The following is a 22,498-nucleotide window of genomic DNA, read 5'->3' as shown; positions in this document are numbered from 1 at the left end:
CACCTGTAACCCATAAACCTCACACACAATATATGTGCACACTCACCTGTAACCCATGTACCTCACACACAATATATGTGCTCACTTACCTGTAACCCATGTACCTCACACACAATATATGTGCACACTCACCTGTAACCCACGTACCTCACACACAATATATGTGCACACTCACCTGTAACCCACATACCTCACACACAATATATGTGCACACTCACCTGTAACCCACGTACCTCACACACAATATATGTGCACACTCACCTGTAACCCACGTACCTCACACACAATATATGCGCACACTCACCTGTAAACCACGTACCTCACACACAATATATGTGCACACTCACCTGTAACCCATGTACCTCACACACAATATATGTGCTCACTCACCTGTAACCCACGTACCTCACACACAATATATGTGCACACTCACCTGTAACCCACGTACCTCACACACAATATATGTGCACACTCACCTGTAACCCACGTACCTCACACACAATATATGTGCACACTCACCTGTAACCCACATACCTCACACACAATATATGTGCACACTCACCTGTAACCCACGTACCTCACACACAATATATGTGCACACTCACCTGTAACCCACATACCTCACACACAATATATGTGCACACTCACCTGTAACCCACGTACCTCACACACAATATATGTGCACACTCACCTGTAACCCACGTACCTCACACACAATATATGTGCACACTCACCTGTAACCCATGTACCTCTCACACAATATATGTGTACACTCACCTGTACCCCACATACCTCACACACAATATATATGCACACTCACCTGTAACCTACGTACATCACACACAATATATGTGCACACTTACCTGTAACCCACATACCTCACACACAATATATGTGCACACTCACCTGTAACCCACATACCTCACACACAATATATGCGCACACTCACTTGTAACCCACGTACCTCACACACAATATATGTGCACACTCACCTGTAACCTACGTACCTCACACACAATGTATGTGCACACTCACCTGTAACCCACGTACCTCACACACAATATATGTGCACACTCACCTGTAACCCACGTACCTCACACACAATATATGTGCACACTCACCTATAACCCACGTACCTCACACACAATATATGTGCACACTCACCTATAACCCATGTACCTCACACACAATATATGTGCACACTCACCTATAACCCACATACCTCACACACAATATATGTGCACACTCACCTGTAACCCCCGTACCTCACACACAATATATGTGCAAACTCACCTGTAACCCACGTACCTCACACACAATATATGTGCACACTCACCTATAACCCACATACCTCACACACAATATATGTGCACACTCACCTGTAACCTACGTACCTCACACACAATATATGCGCACACTCACCTGTAACCCACATACCTCACACACAATATATGTGCACACTCACCTGTAACCCACGTACCTCACACACAATATATGTGCACACTCACCTATAACCCACGTACCTCACACACAATATATGTGCACACTCACCTGTAACCCACGTACCTCACACACAATATATGTGCAAACTCAACCTGTAACCCACATACCGCACACACAATATATGTGCACACTCACCTGTAACCCACATACCTCACACACAATATATGCGCACACTCACCTATAACCCACATACCTCACACACAATATATGTGCACACTCACCTGTAACCCACGTACCTCACACACAATATATGTGCACACTCACCTATAACCCACGTACCTCACACACAATATATGTGCACACTCACCTGTAACCCACGTACCTCACACACAATATATGTGCAAACTCACCTGTAACCCACATACCTCACACACAATATATGTGCACACTCACCTGTAACCCACATACCTCACACACAATATATGCGCACACTCACCTATAACCCACATACCTCACACACAATATATGCGCACACTCACCTGTAACCCACATACCTCACACATAACACTCATGCTACCCTTATATCTCAGACACAACATGGACACTTACCTGTGACCTACATCCCTCAGGCACAACATATGTGCACACTCGCCTGTCTGCTGTGTGCCTCAGACACAACACACATGCACATTCACCTAGGCTGATACCGCCACTGGTTACCACATCTGATGCTTCTAGCTGACGCCTCACACACAGATCTTCTGTTATCTCAACTTTCACTATATCAGTGTTATCTTCACCAGTACAAATAAAGCAGATTCAGCTTTTATATCCCATGAACTAGTTTTTATAACTTTACCATAAAACAGTTTGTGTATTTAGTGCTATTGTCAGTCCTCCTTTTCTCTCTCATACTTTTTTGACCATGATCCTCTATATTCCAGAATAAAACTACAACATGAACTAAACAAGGGTTAAACGCATTGTGTTATCTGCGCTTATAAACCAGACAGTAAACTACAAAAGAGAGCAATAAGTAACGGTGTGCACAGCCCCAGCAGACTCTTACGTAATACTACTCACCGGCAGGGAGAGACCAATGTATTTCAGTCTGATGACTATTCATGTCATTTGTCTCATCCTCTTCCTTCACATTTAATAGCTCAGTGCCCGGGTTTTCCTTTAGATGCCCTGTAATTACAGCAGGAAGTTAACTGATGGTAACACACGTGCACACTCACCTGTAACCTATGTACCCCAGACATAACCTATATACATACGCAAAAAGGGGGTATGTACGCCTAGCGCCTGCTAACAGTCTGTACCCTATAGCTCTGGATAAAAGACACCTAGATGTCAAGGTATGAGTACTATAAATGAAAATATATATAAAACAAAATAATATCCTCCAGCACTAATGATTGGAGTGCAAGCCTGAGGAGCTCCTGCCAAAGCTCCAAACAGATCTGTATATACAAAAAAATTCAAGCAGCACCTCCACTTGTACAAAATTCAATTTTTATTGCACCAAGACACAAAAATCCATGACGTTTCGGGCTCAAATGCCCTTAATCATATGACTTAAACATACTACACACCTCTCTTAAATACCTTATACCACAGGTGTTGCTAATTATAACATTAACCAGTATCAAAATTTAACTCTTAAGTATAAATGCCACCTAGTGGTCAGTATATAAAATAACATACAATGTACTTTTCTTGAAAAAAGTCTAACAGTGCTACATATATGCAATGAAGTATATAAGAACACTTTTCCACAATTTTTTTTACAGGAAAACATTTTTTTACAGAGAAACATCTTATAGAATAATTACAGATCCGGAGGAAAGGATTTCTTCTTCACAGTGTTCATAATGGGGGGAGTAGAGTCTAAAGGAATTCAAAAAACAATTTAGAGAACAAAGTTTTTTTAAAGAAAAATACTAAGATCCATTTCACGATTCATACCCTTTGGGAACATACAATCTAACTTATAGATCCACATAGATTCTCTTTTCTTTAAAATTAACTCTCTATTCCCACCTCTACGAGGAATAGGAACATGGTCTATGATTTGAAACTTCAATTGAGCTATTGAATGGCCTTTAGATAGAAAATGGTTAGAGACTGGGGCGTTTAGATCTTTGCATCTTATATTTGATTTATGCTGGATAATCCTATCCCTTACCCTCTGGGTAGTCTCGCCAATGTAGATCCACCCACATGGGCACTTAATAAGATAAATTACATAACAAGAGTTACATGTAAGAAAGGCATTAATCTTGTACACTTTGCCTGTGTGTGGATGTACAAAGGTAGAACCCTTTACCATGTTGTTACAGTTCCCACAGCCTAGACAAGGGTAACAACCCAGATTTTTTTCAGTAATATAACTCTGTTTCAATTTTTTGCTGCCTATATCGGCCCTCACCAATCTATCTTTAATACTAGAGCTTTTCCTATACGCAGACATAGGGCCATTAGAGAACGATTGTACACCTGGATGACATTCTCTCAACATGAACCAATATTTGTTAATAATCCTTTTTATCTTGAAACTTTGGTTATTATACTCAGAAACAAAAATGATTCTATCCTTCTTATCTTTTACTTTAATGGTATCGGTACGTCTCATCACTAGCCCTTTTGACTTCATTTTCCAAAAGATCAGCTAGGTAACCCCTAGCACTGAATTTCTGACCCATTTCTTTAAGCCTTTTAGTAACAAGTTCTTTATCAGACACTATCCTCTTGACTCTTGTCATTTTACTCCTAGGTAGAGATCTAATCAAAGCCGGTGGATGAGCACTTGTGAAGTGCAATAGACTATTCTTATTGGTACTTTTCCTATATATATCTGTTTTTAACATACCACCTTCTTTATAGACCATAGTGTCAAGAAAAACATAATTTATGTAAGAACTTACCTGATAAATTCATTTCTTTCATATTAACAAGAGTCCATGAGCTAGTGACGTATGGGATATACATTCCTACCAGGAGGGGCAAAGTTTCCCAAACCTTAAAATGCCTATAAATACACCCCTCACCACACCCACAAATCAGTTTAACGAATAGCCAAGAAGTGGGGTGATAAGAAAAAAGTGCGAAGCATATAAAATAAGGAATTGGAATAATTGTGCTTTATACAAAAAAATCATAACCACCACAAAAAAGGGTGGGCCTCATGGACTCTTGTTAATATGAAAGAAATGAATTTATCAGGTAAGTTCTTACATAAATTATGTTTTCTTTCATGTAATTAACAAGAGTCCATGAGCTAGTGACGTATGGCATAATGACTACCCAAGATGTGGATCTTTCCACACAAGAGTCACTAGAGAGGGAGGGATAAAATAAAGACAGCCAATTCCTGCTGAAAATAATAATCCACACCCAAAATAAAGTTTAATGAAAAACATAAGCAGAAGATTCAAACCGAAACCACTGCCTGAAGTACCTTTCTACCAAAAACTGCTTCAGAAGAAGAGAATACATCAAAATGGTAGAATTTAGTAAAAGTATGCAAAGAGGACCAAGTCGCTGCTTTGCAAATCTGATCAACTGAAGCTTCATTCCTAAACGCCCAGGAAGTAGAAACTGACCTAGTAGAATGAGCTGTAATCCTCTGAGGCGGAGTCTTACCCGATTTAACATAGGCAAGATGAATTAAAGATTTCAACCAGGATGCCAAAGAAATGGCAGAAGCCTTCTGGCCTTTTCTAGAACCAGAAAAGATGACAAATAGACTAGAAGTCTTTCGGAAAGATTTAGTAGCTTCAACATAATATTTCAAAGCTCTAACAACATCCAAAGAATGTAACGATTTCTCCTTAGAATTCTTAGGATTAGGACATAATGAAGGAACCACGATTTCTCTACTAATGTTGTTGGAATTCACAACCTTAGGTAAAAATTCAAAAGAAGTTCGCAACACCGCCTTATCCTGATGAAAAATCAGAAAAGGAGACTCACAAGAAAGAGCAGATAATTCAGAAACTCTTCTGGCAGAAGAGATGGCCAAAAGGAACAAAACTTTCCAAGAAAGCAATTTAATGTCCAATGAATGCATAGGTTCAAACGGAGGAGCTTGAAGAGCTCCCAGAACCAAATTCAAACTCCATGGAGGAGAAATTGATTTAATGACGGGTTTTATACGAACCAAAGCTTGTACAAAACAATGAATATCAGGAAGAATAGCAATCTTTCTGTGAAAAAGAACAGAAAGAGCAGAGATTTGTCCTTTCAAGGAACTTGCGGACAAACCCTTATCTAAACCATCCTGAAGAAAATGTAATATTCTCGGAATTCTAAAAGAATACCAAGAAAAAATGATGAGTAAGACACCAAGAAATATAAGTCTTCCAGACTCTATAATATATCTCTCTAGATACAGATTTACGAGCCTGTAACATAGTATCAATCACAGAGTCAGAGAAACCTCTTTGACTAAGAATCAAGCGTTCAATCTCCATACCTTTAAATTTAAGGATTTCAGATCCGCATGGAAAAAAGGACCTTGCGACAGAAGGTCTGGTCTTAACGGAAGAGTCCATGGTTGGCAAGATGCCATCCGGACAAGATCCGCATACCAAAACCTGTGAGGCCATGCCGGAGCTATTAGCAGAACAAACGAGCATTCCCTCAGAATCTTGGAGATTACTCTTGGAAGAAGAACTAGAGGCGGAAAGATATAGGCAGGATGATACTTCCAAGGAAGCGATAATGCATCCACTGCCTCCGCCTGAGGATCCCGGGATCTGGACAGATACCTGGGAAGTTTCTTGTTTAGATGAGAGGCCATCAGATCTATCTCTGGAAGCCCCCACATTTGAACAATCTGAAGAAATACCTCTGGGTGAAGAGACCATTCGCCCGGATGCAACGTTTGGCGACTGAGATAATCCGCTTCCCAATTGTCTACACCTGGGATATGAACCGCAGAGATTAGACAGGAGCTGGATTCCGCCCAAACCAAAATTCGAGATACTTCTTTCATGGCCAGAGGACTGTGAGTCCCTCCTTGATGATTGATGTATGCCACAGTTGTGACATTGTCTGTCTGAAAACAAATGAACGATTCTCTCTTCAGAAGAGGCCAAAACTGAAGAGCTCTAAAAATTGCACGGAGTTCCAAAATATTGATCGGTAATCTCACCTCCTGAGATTCCCAAACTCCCTGTGCCGTCAGAGATCCCCACACAGCTCCCCAACCTGTGAGACTTGCATCTGTTGAAATTACAGTCCAGGTCGGAAGAACAAAAGAAGCCCCCTGAATTAAACGATGGTGATCTGTCCACCACGTTAGAGAGTGTCGAACAATCGGTTTTAAAGATATTAATTGAGATATCTTCGTGTAATCCCTGCACCATTGGTTCAGCATACAGAGCTGAAGAGGTCGCATGTGAAAACGAGCAAAGGGGATCGCGTCCGATGCAGCAGTCATGAGACCTAGAATTTCCATGCATAAGGCTACCGAAGGGAATGATTGTGACTGAAGGTTTCGACAAGCTGTAATCAACTTTAGACGTCTCTTGTCTGTTAAAGACAGAGTCATGGACACTGAATCTATCTGGAAACCCAGAAAGGTTACCCTTGTTTGAGGATTCAAAGAACTTTTTGGTAAATTGATCCTCCAACCATGATCTTGAAGAAACAACACAAGTCGATTCGTATGAGACTCTGCTAAATGTAAAGACTGAGCAAGTACCAAGATATCGTCCAAATAAGGAAATACCACAATACCCTGTTCTCTGATTACAGACAGAAGGGCACCGAGAATCTTTGTGAAAATTCTTGGAGCTGTGGCAAGGCCAAACGGTAGAGCCACAAATTGGTAATGCTTGTCTAGAAAAGAGAATCTCAGGAACTGAAAATGATCTGGATGAATCGGAATATGCAGATATGCATCCTGTAAATCTATTGTGGACATATAATTCCCTTGCTGAACAAAAGGCAATATAGTCCTTACAGTTACCATCTTGAACGTTGGTATCCTTACATAACGATTCAATAATTTTAGATCCAGAACTGGTCTGAAGGAATTCTCCTTCTTTGGTACAATGAAGAGATTTGAATAAAACCCCATCCCCTGTTCCAGAACTGGAACTGGCATAATTACTCCAGCCAACTCTAGATCTGAAACACAATTCAGAAATGCTTGAGCTTTCACTGGATTTACTGGGACACGGGAAAGAAAAAATCTCTTTGCAGGAGGTCTCATCTTGAAACCAATTCTGTACCCTTCTGAAACAATGCTCTGAATCCAAAGATTGTGAACAGAATTGATCCAAATTTCTTTGAAAAAACGTAACCTGCCCCCTACCAGCTGAACTGGAATGAGGGCCGTACCTTCATGTGAACTTAGAAGCAGGCTTTGCCTTTCTAGCAGGCTTGGATTTATTCCAGACTGGAGATGGTTTCCAAACTGAAACTGCTCCTGAGGACGAAGGATCAGGCTTTTGTTCTTTGTTGAAACGAAAGGAACGAAAACGATTGTTAGCCCTGTTTTTACCTTTAGATTTTTTATCCTGTGGTAAAAAAGTTCCTTTCCCACCAGTAACAGTTGAAATAATAGAATCCAACTGAGAACCAAATAATTTGTTTCCCTGGAAAGAAATGGAAAGTAGAGTTGATTTAGAAGCCATATCAGCATTCCAAGTCTTAAGCCATAAAGCTCTTCTGGCTAAGATAGCTAGAGACATAAACCTAACATCAACTCTAAAAAATGGCATCACAGATAAAATTATTAGCATGCTGAAGAAGAATAATAATATCATGAGAATCACGATTTGCTACTTGTTGCGCTAGGGTTTCCAACCAAAAAGTTGAAGCTGCAGCAACATCAGCCAATGATATAGCAGGTCTAAGAAGATTACCTGAACACAGATAAGCTTTTCTTAGAAAGGATTCAATTTTTCTATCTAAAGGATCTTTAAACGAGGTACCATCTGACGTAGGAATGGTAGTACGTTTAGCAAGGGTAGAAATAGCCCCATCAACTTTAGGGATTTTGTCCCAAAATTCTAACCTGTCAGGCGGAACAGGATATAATTGCTTAAAACGTTTAGAAGGAGTAAATGAATTACCCAATTTATCCCATTCTTTGGAAATCACTGCAGAAATAGCATTAGGAACAGGAAAAACTTCTGGAATAACCGCAGGAGCTTTAAAAACCTTATCCAAACGTATAGAATTAGTATCAAGAGGACTAGAATCCTCTATTTCTAAAGCAATTAGTACTTCTTTAAGTAAAGAGCGAATAAATTCCATCTTAAATAAATATGAAGATTTATCAGCATCAATCTCTGAGACAGAATCCTCTGAACCAGAAGAGTCCAAAGAATCAGAATGATGGTGTTCATTTAAAAATTCATCTGTAGAGAGAGAAGATTTAAAAGACTTTTTACGTTTACTAGAAGGAGAAATAACAGACAAAGCCTTCTTTATGGATTCAGAAACAAAATCTCTTATGTTATCAGGAACATTCTGCACCTTAGATGTTGAGGGAACTGCAACAGGCAATGGTACATTACTAAAGGAAATATTATCTGCTTTAACAAGTTTGTCATGACAATTATTACAAACAACAGCTGGAGGAATAGCTACCAAAAATTTACAGCAGATACACTTAGCTTTGGTAGATCCAGCAGGCAGTGATTTTCCTGTAGTATCTTCTGGCTCAGATGCAACGTGAGACATCTTGCAATATGTAAGAGAAAAAACAACATATAAAGCAAAATAGATCAAATTCCTTATAAGACAGTTTCAGGAATGGGAAAGAATGCCAAATATCAAGCTTCTAGCAACCAGAAGCAAATGAAAAATGAGACTGAAATAATGTGGAGACAAAAGCGACGCCCATATTTTTTAGCGCCAAATAAGACGCCCACATTATTTGGCGCCTAAATGCTTTTGGCCCCAAAAATGACGCCACATCCTGAACGCCGACATTTTTGGCGCAAAATAACGTCAAAAAATGACGTAACTTCCGGCGACACGTATGACGCCGGAAACGGAAAAGAATTTTTGCGTCAAAAAAGTCTGCGCCAAGAATGACGCAATAAAATGAAGCATTTTCAGCCCCCGCGAGCCTAACAGCCCACAGGGAAAAAAGTCAAATTTTTGAGGTAAGAAAAATATGATAATTCAATGCATAATCCCAAATATGAAACTGACTGTCTGAAAATAAGGAAAGTTGAACATTCTGAGTCAAGGCAAATAAATGTTTGAATACATATATTTAGAACTTTATAAATAAAGTGCCCAACCATAGCTTAGAGTGTCACAGAAAATAAGACTTACTTACCCCAGGACACTCATCTACATGTTTGTAGAAAGCCAAACCAGTACTGAAACGAGAATCAGTAGAGGAAATGATAAATATAAGAGTATATCGTCGATCTGAAAAGGGAGGTAAGAGATGAATCTCTACGACCGATAACAGAGAACCTTATGAAATAGACCCCGTAGAAGGAGATCACTGCATTCAATAGGCAATACTCTCTTCACATCCCTCTGACATTCACTGCACGCTGAGAGGAAAACCGGGCTCCAACTTGCTGCGGAGCGCATATCAACGTAGAATCTAGCACAAACTTACTTCACCACCTCCCTTGGAGGCAAAGTTTGTAAAACTGATTTGTGGGTGTGGTGAGGGGTGTATTTATAGGCATTTTAAGGTTTGGGAAACTTTGCCCCTCCTGGTAGGAATGTATATCCCATACGTCACTAGCTCATGGACTCTTGTTAATTACATGAAAGAAATGTAAGGATTGTTCATCCCAGGTGAGGGTAAATTTAATGTGTCTAGTTGCACTATTTAAATCATCCACAAATTTAAGTAGGCATCCAATGTCGCCCCACCAGACACCAAAGATGTCATCTATATAGCGCCACCAGGTGGCGCCATATAGATGGAACATCTCATTTTGGTAGACAAATTTTTCTTCAAATGCAGACATGAATAAGTTTGCATAGGTAGGGGCGACATTGGACCCCATTGCCGTACCCTTCACCTGCATGTAATAGTTGTCCTCAAACAAGAAATAGTTACAGTATAGGATTATGGTCAACAAATTCAATAAAAAGTCTTGCTGTAAGTCAGTATATACACCACTTGTAATTAATATATTTCTTATTGCACCAATCCCACTTTCGTGCTCAATAGAGGTGTATAAGCTAACAACATCAAGGCTATAGAGAATACATCTATCTGGTGTCTCCATGGTTTTAATTTTATCAAGGAAGTCTCCAGTGTCTTTTACATATGAGGTTGACTGTTCTACATAACCCCTTAAAATTTTGTCTAGATAGATTGAAATATTTGAAAAGTGTTCTTATATACTTCATTGCATATATGTAGCACTGTTAGACTTTTTTCAAGAAATGTACATTGTATGTTATTTTATATACTGACCACTAGTTGGCATTTATACTTAAGAGTTAAATTTTGATACTGGTTAATGTTATAATTAGCAACAACTGTGGTATAAGGTATTTAAGAGAGGTGTGTAGTATGTTTAAGTCATATGATTAAGGGCATTTGAGCCCGAAACGTCATGGATTTTTTGTGTCTTGGTGCAATAAAAATTGAATTTTGTACAAGTGGAGGTGCTGCTTTGTAAATACAGATCTGTTTGGAGCTTTGGCAGGAGCTCCTCAGGCTTGCACTCCAATCATTAGTGCTGGAGGATATTATTTTGTTTTATATCTATCTTTACTGCTGAATCTCCGTGCACGGTGTGTACATTGATGGAAACAATGGAGGAAACTGCACCTGATATGGAGGCACAAGTGTTTACATATAGTGACATTGAAGCAGCAAGAATAACCACCCTGGTCTGTGGTTCTAGAGAATTTCTGAAAACACCAGTCTCTGAGGCTACATTCAAAAATTATGAGAAATTGGCTAAAAAGCAGATAAGCTATGAACTGCATGCAACAACACTTGCGGAATACCACAGGGTAAGAAGAATCCCTAGGGGCCTGAGAATGAGTTCCAGACCGACCCTGTTGGTGGACAATAAGGAATACTGTAAAAAATATGAATGTATTCTTAATAAATGTTCACTGGATATCATAGTTCTAACGGTTGAATACCTGCAAAAAGCCATAGATGATCAGAAGGTCGAAATCAAAAGGATTGAAGATGTGCTGAAAGTTGATCTTTTGACATCGGATATAGAGGCAAAAATAGCCGAAATTGACAAAGAAATCGATGAGATGAAGAAGGAACTGCAGACAAAGAAGCGAGAGAAATTCTACCGGAATGAGCAAGATTATCTACACGGAACAGTTTACCGTGGACGAGGGACAATACCGGAAGGGACCGCTACCTCACTTCCGGTTGGGCCAGACGCGGTAACCGCTACCAGAGACGGGAAGCGAATACTATGGACTCACAGACGGATAGTTCTCCGGGGGAGTCCGATGCAGGAAGCGACGTGGCGGTAAAAGACACAACCGCAAAAGGCTCACAAGGGAAAGTGTTGCAGAAGGAGCGGCAGTACCAGCAGCGTTCAACGAGGCGGAAGAACAAGATCTAGTGGTAAATATATCCGGAACCCCACTGACTGCCATAGAAGGAAAAGTTCTTAATAAAGGGCTTTCCTTTTGCCCAAGCAGCAATTGTGATTTTTTTAATCTGCAGCAGGACTTGAATAGACTGTTCAGGAATATTAAGCTTAAATCTTTTTTTGCCAATAATGAATTTTGTGGAAATGGTAAGATAATCACAGAGTTAAGTGTTCGTAAATTTGGTTTAAAAAATAAGAGCAGCTTTGTTCCTAACAGCTATAACCACTGTATTGACACATACATTGATTTAGTCAATAATGATATCAATAGGCTTAAAGATGGTATGTCTGGTGGGAAAGGTACTGTTTGCAAGAATTATAACAGGAGTGCCAATGTTAATAATCTTGGTAAAGCTGAAAGGGATGCCTTGAAATTATTGAAAAATAATAAAAATGTGATTTATAAACAGGCGGATAAGGGCGGTGCTCTGGTGGTTCTTGACAAAGGATACTATGTTAATGAAATCAAAATGCAATTAAGTGATACAAGTGTATATAGATTGCTAAACTTCAATCCTACATTGATAATTCAAAAAGAAATAGCATTCAATTTTTACCTAAGGTTGTGAATTCTAACAACATTAGTAGAGAAATTGTTGTTCCTTCATTATGTCCTAATCCTAAGAATTCTAAGGAAAGATCGTTACATTCTTTGGATGTAGTTAGAGCTTTGAAATATTATGTTGAAGCTACTAAAGATTTTAGAAAGACTTCTAGTCTATTTGTTGTTTTTTCTGGTCCCAGGAAAGGTCAGAAGGCTTCTGCCATTTCTTTGGCGTCTTGGTTAAAGTCTTTGATTCATCATGCTTATGTGGAGTCGGGTAAAACTCCGCCTCAAAGGATTACGGCTCATTCTACTAGATCAGTTTCTACTTCCTGGGCTTTTAGGAATGAAGCTTCTGTTGATCCGATTTGCAAAGCAGCGACTTGGTCTTCTTTGCATACTTTTACTAAATTCTACCATTTTGATGTGTTTTCTTCTTCTGAAGCAGTTTTTGGTAGAAAAGTACTTCAGGCAGCTGTTTCTGTTTGATTCTTCTGCTTATAATTTCAGTTTTTTTCATTATAAAGATTAAAACTTTTGATTTGGGTTGTGGATTATTTTTTTCAGCGTAATTGGCTGTCTTTATTTTATCCCTCCCTCTCTAGTGACTCTTGCGTGGAAGTTCCACATCTTGGGTATCTGCTATCCCATACGTCACTAGCTCATGGACTCTTGCTAATTACATGAAAGAAAACATAATTTATGTAAGAACTTACCTGATAAATTCATTTCTTTCATATTAGCAAGAGTCCATGAGACCCACCCTTTTTATGGTGGTTATGATTTTTTTTTGTATAAAGCACAATTATTCCAATTCCTTATTTTTTGATGTTTTCGCTCCTTTTTTATCACCCCACTTCTTGGCTATTCATTAAACTGAATTGTGGGTGTGGTGAGGGGTGTATTTATAGGCATTTTAAGGTTTGGGAAACTTTGCCCCTCCTGGTAGGAATGTATATCCCATATGTCACTAGCTCATGTCTGCGTATAGGAAAAGCTCTAGTTTTAAAGATAGATTGGTGAGGGCCGATATAGGCAGCAAAAAATTGAAACAGAGTTATATTACTGAAAAAAATCTGGGTTGTTACCCTTGTCTAGGCTGTGGGAACTGTAACAACATGGTAAAGGGTTCTACCTTTGTACATCCACACACAGGCAAAGTGTACAAGATTAATGCCTTTCTTACATGTAACTCTTGTTATGTAATTTATCTTATTAAGTGCCCATGTGGGTGGATCTACATTGGCGAGACTACCCAGAGGGTAAGGGATAGGATTATCCAGCATAAATCAAATATAAGATGCAAAGATCTAAACGCCCCAGTCTCTAACCATTTTCTATCTAAAGGCCATTCAATAGCTCAATTGAAGTTTCAAATCATAGACCATGTTCCTATTCCTCGTAGAGGTGGGAATAGAGAGTTAATTTTAAAGAAAAGAGAATCTATGTGGATCTATAAGTTAGATTGTATGTTCCCAAAGGGTATGAATCGTGAAATGGATCTTAGTATTTTTCTTTAAAAAAACTTTGTTCTCTAAATTGTTTTTTGAATTCCTTTAGACTCTACTCCCCCCATTATGAACACTGTGAAGAAGAAATCCTTTCCTCCGGATCTGTAATTATTCTATAAGATGTTTCTCTGTAAAAAAATGTTTTCCTGTAAAAAAAATTGTGGAAAAGTGTTCTTATATACTTCATTGCATATATGTAGCACTGTTAGACTTTTTTCAAGAAAAGTACATTGTATGTTATTTTATATACTGACCACTAGGTGGCATTTATACTTAAGAGTTAAATTTTGATACTGGTTAATGTTATAATTAGCAACACCTGTGGTATAAGGTATTTAAGAGAGGTGTGTAGTATGTTTAAGTCATATGATTAAGGGCATTTGAGCCCGAAACGTCATGGATTTTTGTGTCTTGGTGCAATAAAAATTGAATTTTGTACAAGTGGAGGTGCTGCTTGAATTTTTTTGTATATACATAAATGAAAATATAATTATACAATACATAAAAACATTGATCCTTGTAATCAATAAAACAATAATTAAAATAATTTAAAACACTAGTTATAGTGGTTAAAATCTGGTAAAAGACAGTCAATATGGCATTGATGGACTTCAAGCAATCTTAAATATTTATTGCTGATTCATCACCATGCACTCACATGGATACGATATGTGCAATATCCTTATATGTACACAAACATTTATTGTACAGAAACATTTATTGTATACAAACATTTATTATATATTAATTTTCATATTGACAAGAGTCCATGAGCTAGTGACGTATGGTATATACAATCCTACCAGGAGGGGCAAAGTTTCCCAAACCTCAAAATGCCTATAAATACACCCCTCACCACACCCACAATTCAGTTTAACGAATAACCAAGTAGTGGGGTGAAAAACAGAATTTATGTTTACCTGATAAATTACTTTCTCCAACGGTGTGTCCGGTCCACGGCGTCATCCTTACTTGTGGGATATTCTCTTCCCCAACAGGAAATGGCAAAGAGCCCAGCAAAGCTGGTCACATGATCCCTCCTAGGCTCCGCCTTCCCCAGTCATTCGACCGACGTAAAGGAGGAATATTTGCATAGGAGAAATCATATGATACCGTGGTGACTGTAGTTAAAGAAAATAAATTATCAGACCTGATTAAAAAACCAGGGCGGGCCGTGGACCGGACACACCGTTGGAGAAAGTAATTTATCAGGTAAACATAAATTCTGTTTTCTCCAACATAGGTGTGTCCGGTCCACGGCGTCATCCTTACTTGTGGGAACCAATACCAAAGCTTTAGGACACGGATGAAGGGAGGGAGCAAATCAGGTCACCTAAATGGAAGGCACCACGGCTTGCAAAACCTTTCTCCCAAAAATAGCCTCAGAAGAAGCAAAAGTATCAAACTTGTAAAATTTGGTAAAAGTGTGCAGTGAAGACCAAGTCGCTGCCTTACATATCTGATCAACAGAAGCCTCGTTCTTGAAGGCCCATGTGGAAGCCACAGCCCTAGTGGAATGAGCTGTGATTCTTTCAGGAGGCTGCCGTCCGGCAGTCTCATAAGCCAATCTGATGATGCTTTTAATCCAAAAAGAGAGAGAGGTAGAAGTTGCTTTTTGACCTCTCCTTTTACCAGAATAAACAACAAACAAGGAAGATGTTTGTCTAAAATACTTTGTTAGAAACAACTTTCGGAAGAAAACCAGGTTTAGTACGTAAAACCACCTTATCTGCATGGAACACCAGATAAGGAGGAGAACACTGCAGAGCAGATAATTCTGAAACTCTTCTAGCAGAAGAAATTGCAACCAAAAACAAAACTTTCCAAGATAATAACTTAATATCAACGGAATGTAAGGGTTCAAACGGAACCCCCTGAAGAACTGAAAGAACTAAATTGAGACTCCAGGGAGGAGTCAAAGGTTTGTAAACAGGCTTGATTCTAACCAGAGCCTGAACAAAGGCTTGAACATCTGGCACAGCTGCCAGCTTTTTGTGAAGTAACACAGACAAGGCAGAAATCTGTCCCTTCAAGGAACTTGCAGATAATCCTTTCTCCAATCCTTCTTGAAGAAAGGATAGAATCTTAGGAATTTTTACCTTGTCCCAAGGGAATCCTTTAGATTCACACCAACAGATATATTTTTTCCATATTTTGTGGTAAATTTTTCTAGTTACAGGCTTTCTGGCCTGAACAAGAGTATCAATAACAGAATCTGAGAACCCTCGCTTTGATAAGATCAAGCGTTCAATCTCCAAGCAGTCAGTTGGAGTGAGACCAGATTCGGATGTTCGAACGGACCTTGAACAAGAAGGTCTCGTCTCAAAGGTAGCTTCCATGGTGGAGCCGATGACATATTCACCAGGTCTGCATACCAAGTCCTGCGTGGCCACGCAGGAGCTATCAAGATCACCGATGCCCTCTCCTGATTGATCCTGGCTACCAGCCTGGGGATGAGAGGAAACGGCGGGAATACATAAGCTAGTTTGAAGGTCCAAGGTGCTACTAGTGCATCTACTAGAGTCGCCTTGGGATCCCTGGATCTGGACCCGTAGCAAGGAACCTTGAAGTTCTGACGAGAGGCCATCAGATCCATGTCTGGAATGCCCCACAGTTGAGTAATGTGGGCAAAGATTTCCGGATGGAGTTCCCACTCCCCCGGATGTAATGTCTGACGACTCAGAAAATCCGCTTCCCAATTTTCCACTCCTGGGATGTGGATTGCAGACAAGTGGCAGGAGTGAGTCTCCGCCCATTGAATGATTTTGGTCACTTCTTCCATCGCCAGGGAACTCCTTGTTCCCCCCTGATGGTTGATGTACGCAACAGTCGTCATGTTGTCTGATTGAAACCGTATGAACTTGGCCTTTGCTAGCTGAGGCCAAGCCTTGAGAGCATTGAGTATCGCTCTCAGTTCCAGAATATTTATCGGTAGAAGAGATTCTTCCCGAGACCAAAGACCCTGAGCTTTCAGGGGTCCCCAGACCGCGCCCCAGCCCATCAGACTGGCGTCGGTCGTGACAATGACCCACTCTGGTCTGCGGAAGCTCATCCCCTGTGACAGGTTGTCCAGGGACAGCCACCAACGGAGTGAATCTCTGGTCCTCTGATTTACTTGTATCGTCGGAGACAAGTCTGTATAGTCCCCATTCCACTGACTGAGCATGCACAGTTGTAATGGTCTTAGATGAATGCGCGCAAAAGGAACTATGTCCATTGCCGCTACCATCAAACCTATTACTTCCATGCACTGCGCTATGGAAGGAAGAGGAACGGAATGAAGTATTTGACAAGAGTTTAGAAGTTTTGTTTTTCTGGCCTCTGTCAGAAAAATCCTCATTTCTAAGGAGTCTATTATTGTTCCCAAGAAGGGAACCCTCGTTGACGGAGATAGAGAACTCTTTTCTACGTTCACTTTCCATCCGTGAGATCTGAGAAAGGCCAGGACAATGTCCGTGTGAGCTTTTGCTAGAGGAAGGGACGACGCTTGAATCAGAATGTCGTCCAAGTAAGGTACTACTGCAATGCCCCTTGGTCTTAGCACCGCTAGAAGGGACCCTAGTACCTTTGTGAAAATCCTTGGAGCAGTGGCTAATCCGAACGGAAGTGCCACGAACTGGTAATGCTTGTCCAGGAATGCGAACCTTAGGAACCGATGATGTTCCTTGTGGATAGGAATATGTAGATACGCATCCTTTAAATCCACCGTGGTCATGAATTGACCTTCCTGGATGGAAGGAAGAATTGTTCGAATGGTTTCCATTTTGAACGATGGAACCTTGAGAAACTTGTTTAGGATCTTGAGATCTAAGATTGGTCTGAACGTTCCCTCTTTTTTGGGAACTACGAACAGATTGGAGTAGAACCCCATCCCTTGTTCTCCTAATGGAACAGGATGAATCACTCCCATTTTTAACAGGTCTTCTACACAATGTAAGAATGCCTGTTTTTTTATGTGGTCTGAAGACAATTGAGACCTGTGGAACCTCCCCCTTGGGGGAAGCCCTTTGAATTCCAGAAGATAACCTTGGGAGACTATTTCTAGCGCCCAAGGATCCAGAACATCTCTTGCCCAAGCCTGAGCGAAGAGAGAGAGTCTGCCCCCCACCAGATCCGGTCCCGGATCGGGGGCCAACATCTCATGCTGTCTTGGTAGCAGTGGCAGGTTTCTTGGCCTGCTTTCCCTTGTTCCAGCCTTGCATTGGTCTCCAGGCTGGCTTGGCTTGAGAAGTATTACCCTCTTGCTTAGAGGACGTAGCACTTGGGGCTGGTCCGTTTCTACGAAAGGGACGAAAATTAGGTTTATTTTTGGCCTTGAAAGACCTATCCTGAGGAAGGGCGTGGCCCTTGCCCCCAGTGAAATCAGAGATAATCTCTTTCAAGTCAGGGCCAAACAGCGTTTTCCCCTTGAAAGGAATGTTAAGCAATTTGTTCTTGGAAGACGCATCCGCTGACCAAGATTTTAACCAAAGCGCTCTGCGCGCCACAATAGCAAACCCAGAATTTTTCGTCGCTAACCTAGCCAATTGCAAGGTGGCGTCTAGGGTGAAAGAATTAGCCAATTTAAGAGCACGAATTCTGTCCATAATCTCCTCATAAGAAGGAGAATTACTAGTGATCGCCTTTTCTAGCTCATCGAACCAGAAACACGCGGCTGTAGTGACAGGGACAATGCATAAAATTGGTTGTAGAAGGTAACCTTGCTGAACAAACATCTTTTTAAGCAAACCTTCTAATTTTTTATCCATAGGATCTTTGAAAGCACAACTATCTTCTATGGGAATAGTGGTGCGTTTGTTTAGAGTAGAAACCGCCCCCTCGACCTTGGGAACTGTCTGCCATAAGTCCTTTCTGGGGTCGACCATAGGAAACAATTTTTTAAATATGGGGGGAGGGACGAAAGGTATACCGGGCCTTTCCCATTCTTTATTTACAAAGTCCGCCACCCGCTTGGGTATAGGAAAAGCTTCGGGGGGCCCCGGGACCTCTAGGAACTTGTCCATTTTACATAGTTTCTCTGGGATGACCAAATTCTCACAATCATCCAGAGTGGATAACACTTCCTTAAGCAGAGCGCGGAGATGTTCCAACTTAAATTTAAATGTAATCACATCAGGTTCAGCTTGTTGAGAAATTTTCCCTGAATCTGAAATTTCTCCCTCAGACAAAACCTCCCTGGCCCCCTCAGACTGGTGTAGGGGCCCTTCAGAAACAATATCATCAGCGTCCTCATGCTCTTCAGTATTTTCTAAAACAGAGCAGTCGCGCTTTCGCTGATAAGTGGGCATTTTGGCTAAAATGTTTTTGATAGAATTATCCATTACAGCCGTTAATTGTTGCATAGTAAGGAGTATTGGCGCGCTAGATGTACTAGGGGCCTCTTGTGTGGGCAAGACTGGTGTAGACGAAGGAGGGGATGATGCAGTACCATGCTTACTCCCCTCACTTGAGGAATCATCTTGGGCATCATTTTCTCTAAATTTTGTGTCACATAAATCACATCTATTTAAATGAGAAGGGACCTTGGCTTCCCCACATTCAGAACACAGTCTATCTGGCAGTTCAGACATGTTAAACAGGCATAAACTTGATAACAAAGTACAAAAAACGTTTTAAAATAAAACCGTTACTGTCACTTTAAATTTTAAACTGAACACACTTTATTACTGCAATTGCGAAAAAGTATGAAGGAATTGTTCAAAATTCACCAAAATTTCACCACAGTGTCTTAAAGCCTTAAAAGTATTGCACACCAAATTTGGAAGCTTTAACCCTTAAAATAACGGAACCGGAGCCGTTTTTATATTTAACCCCTTTACAGTCCCTGGTATCTGCTTTGCTGAGACCCAACCAAGCCCAAAGGGGAATACGATACCAAATGACGCCTTCAGAAAGTCTTTTCTATGTATCAGAGCTCCTCACACATGCATCTGCATGTCATGCTTCTCAAAAACAAGTGCGCAATACAGGCGCGAAAATGAGACTCTGCCTATGATTAGGGAAAGCCCCTAGAGAATAAGGTGTCCAATACAGTGCCTGCCGGTTATTTTACAAAATTCCCAAGATTAAAATAATTCCTCAAGGCTATGGAGTATAAAATATGTTTATATATAAATCGATTTAGCCCAGAAAATGTCTACAGTCTTAAAAAGCCCTTGTGAAGCCCTTATTTACTGTCTGTAATAAAATGGCTTACCGGATCCCATAGGGAAAATGACAGCTTCCAGCATTACATCGTCTTGTTAGAATGTGTCATACCTCAAGCAGCAAAAGTCTGCTCACTGTTCCCCCAACTGAAGTTAATTCCTCTCAACAGTCCTGTGTGGAACAGCCATCGATTTTAGTAACGGTTGCTAAAATCATTTTCCTCTTACAAACAGAAATCTTCATCTCTTTTCTGTTTCAGAGTAAATAGTACATACCAGCACTATTTTAAAATAACAAACTCTTGATTGAATAATAAAAACTACAGTTAAACACTAAAAAACTCTAAGCCATCTCCGTGGAGATGTTGCCTGTACAACGGCAAAGAGAATGACTGGGGAAGGCGGAGCCTAGGAGGGATCATGTGACCAGCTTTGCTGGGCTCTTTGCCATTTCCTGTTGGGGAAGAGAATATCCCACAAGTAAGGATGACGCCGTGGACCGGACACACCTATGTTGGAGAAAAGAAGAGAAAATTAAATCCACAACCAAAAAAAAAAAGTTTCTCATAAATGAATGAAAAAAACTTTAAACATAAGCAGATGAATCAAACTGTAACAGCTGCCTGAAGAACTTTTCTACCAAAAAACTGCTTCTGAAGAAGCAAATACATCAAAACGGTAGAATTTAGTAAATGTATGCAAAGAAGACCAAGTTGCTGCTTTGCAAATCTGATCAACTGAAGTTTCATTCTTAAAAGCCCACGACATGGAGACTGATCTAGTAGAATGAGCTGTAATTCTCTGAGGCGGGGCCTGACACGACTCCAAATAAGCCTGATGAATCAAAAGCTTTAACCAACATGCTAAGGAAATGGCAGAAGCCTTCTGACCTTTCCAGGTAGCTTCATTCATTTGAACAATATTTCAAAGCTCTTACAACATCCAAAGAATGCAAGGATCTCTCCAAAGAATTCTTAGGATTAGGACACAAAGAAGGAACAACAATTTCTCGATTAATGTTGCTAGAATTCACAACCTTAGGTAAGAATTTAAATAAAGTCCGCAAAACTGCCTTATCCTGATGGAAAATCAGAAAAGGAGATTCACAAGAAAGAGTAGATAATTCAGAAACTCTTCTAGCAGAAGAGATGGCCAAAAGGAGCAACACTTTTCAAGAAAGTCTAATGTCTAAATAATGCATATGCTCAAAAGGAGGAGCCTGTAAAGCCTTCAAAACCAAATTAAGACTCCAAGGAGGAGAGATTGATTTAATGACAGGCTTGATACAGACCAAAGCCTGTACAAAACAGTGAATATCAGGAAGCTTAGAAATCTTTCTGTGAAATAAAAAAAGAGCAGAGATTTGTTCCTTTAAGGGACTTGCAGACAAACCCTTATCCAAGCCATCCTGAAGAAACAGTAAAATTCTAGGAATTCTAAAAGAATGCCAGGAGAATTTATGAGAAGCACACCATGAAATGTAAGTCTTCCAAACTCGATAATAAATCTTCCTAGAAACAGATTTGCGAGCCTGTAACATAGTTTTAATCACTGAGTCAGAGAAACCTCTATGACTAAGCACTAGGCGTTCAATTTCCATACCTTCAAATTTAATGATTTGAGATCCTGATGGAAAAATGGACCTTGAGACAGAAGGTCTGGCCTTAATGGAAGTGATCTTTAGCTTCCAACTAAACTTGGGTTCTATAAATGTAAAGCACAAAGGTGCAAAACTTGCAACCATGTAAAAGAAGGCTCAAAATTTATATCAACCATTACTGGTTGTGAAAATGATATTAGATTTAAATTAAATTGTAGATCAACCCATGTCATTTACCTTTTGACCTGCAGGGGGTGCCAGATCCAATACGTAGGTAGAACTAAACGTTTATTGAAGGACAGAGCACTAGAACATGTGAGAGATATTGAAGATCCAGACATAAACACTCCAGTCTCAAGGCACTTTAAAAGCATGCACCAGAGTGATGCCTCATTGATGTCTATCCAGGCAATTGACCATGTCCCTAAACACAGACGTGGAGGGGACAGGGAATATAAATTGAGCTATAAGGAAGCAAAATGGATCTTCCTATTAAATACTAGACACCCGAAGGGTATTAACAAGGAAAGTGATGTCAATCTATTTATCTAAACATTTCTCTAATTCCACCTAATATATAAATATTAAATATAACTTTCTCTGGTCCTAGGAATAGATTGTCTCTTTAAGTCCTTTTCTAAATTAAAGTTTATTTCAGTACTGTTAAGGTTATC

At 40.0% G+C, this 22,498-nt stretch overlaps 1 protein-coding gene across 3 annotated transcripts in view; it reads right to left on the bottom strand.

The window, feature by feature from the left end:
- LOC128652796 (gastrula zinc finger protein XlCGF26.1-like) overlaps positions 1–22,498 on the bottom strand; it is a 232,525-nt gene that overhangs the window by 98,415 nt on the left and 111,612 nt on the right. For 2 of the 3 annotated variants that reach the window (XM_053705729.1, XM_053705731.1), the window contains one exon: positions 2,527–2,634. The exons of the other annotated variant lie outside the window; for it this stretch is intronic. In XM_053705729.1, the coding sequence (XP_053561704.1) occupies positions 2,527–2,634 (108 nt within the window). The remainder of the gene's footprint in view (positions 1–2,526; positions 2,635–22,498) is intronic. 3 annotated transcript variants of the gene reach the window in all.

This window comes from Bombina bombina, chromosome 3 (assembly GCF_027579735.1).
Source record: "Bombina bombina isolate aBomBom1 chromosome 3, aBomBom1.pri, whole genome shotgun sequence".
Taxonomy (NCBI): domain Eukaryota; kingdom Metazoa; phylum Chordata; class Amphibia; order Anura; family Bombinatoridae; genus Bombina; species Bombina bombina.
This window is presented reverse-complemented; position numbering and strand designations above follow the sequence as displayed.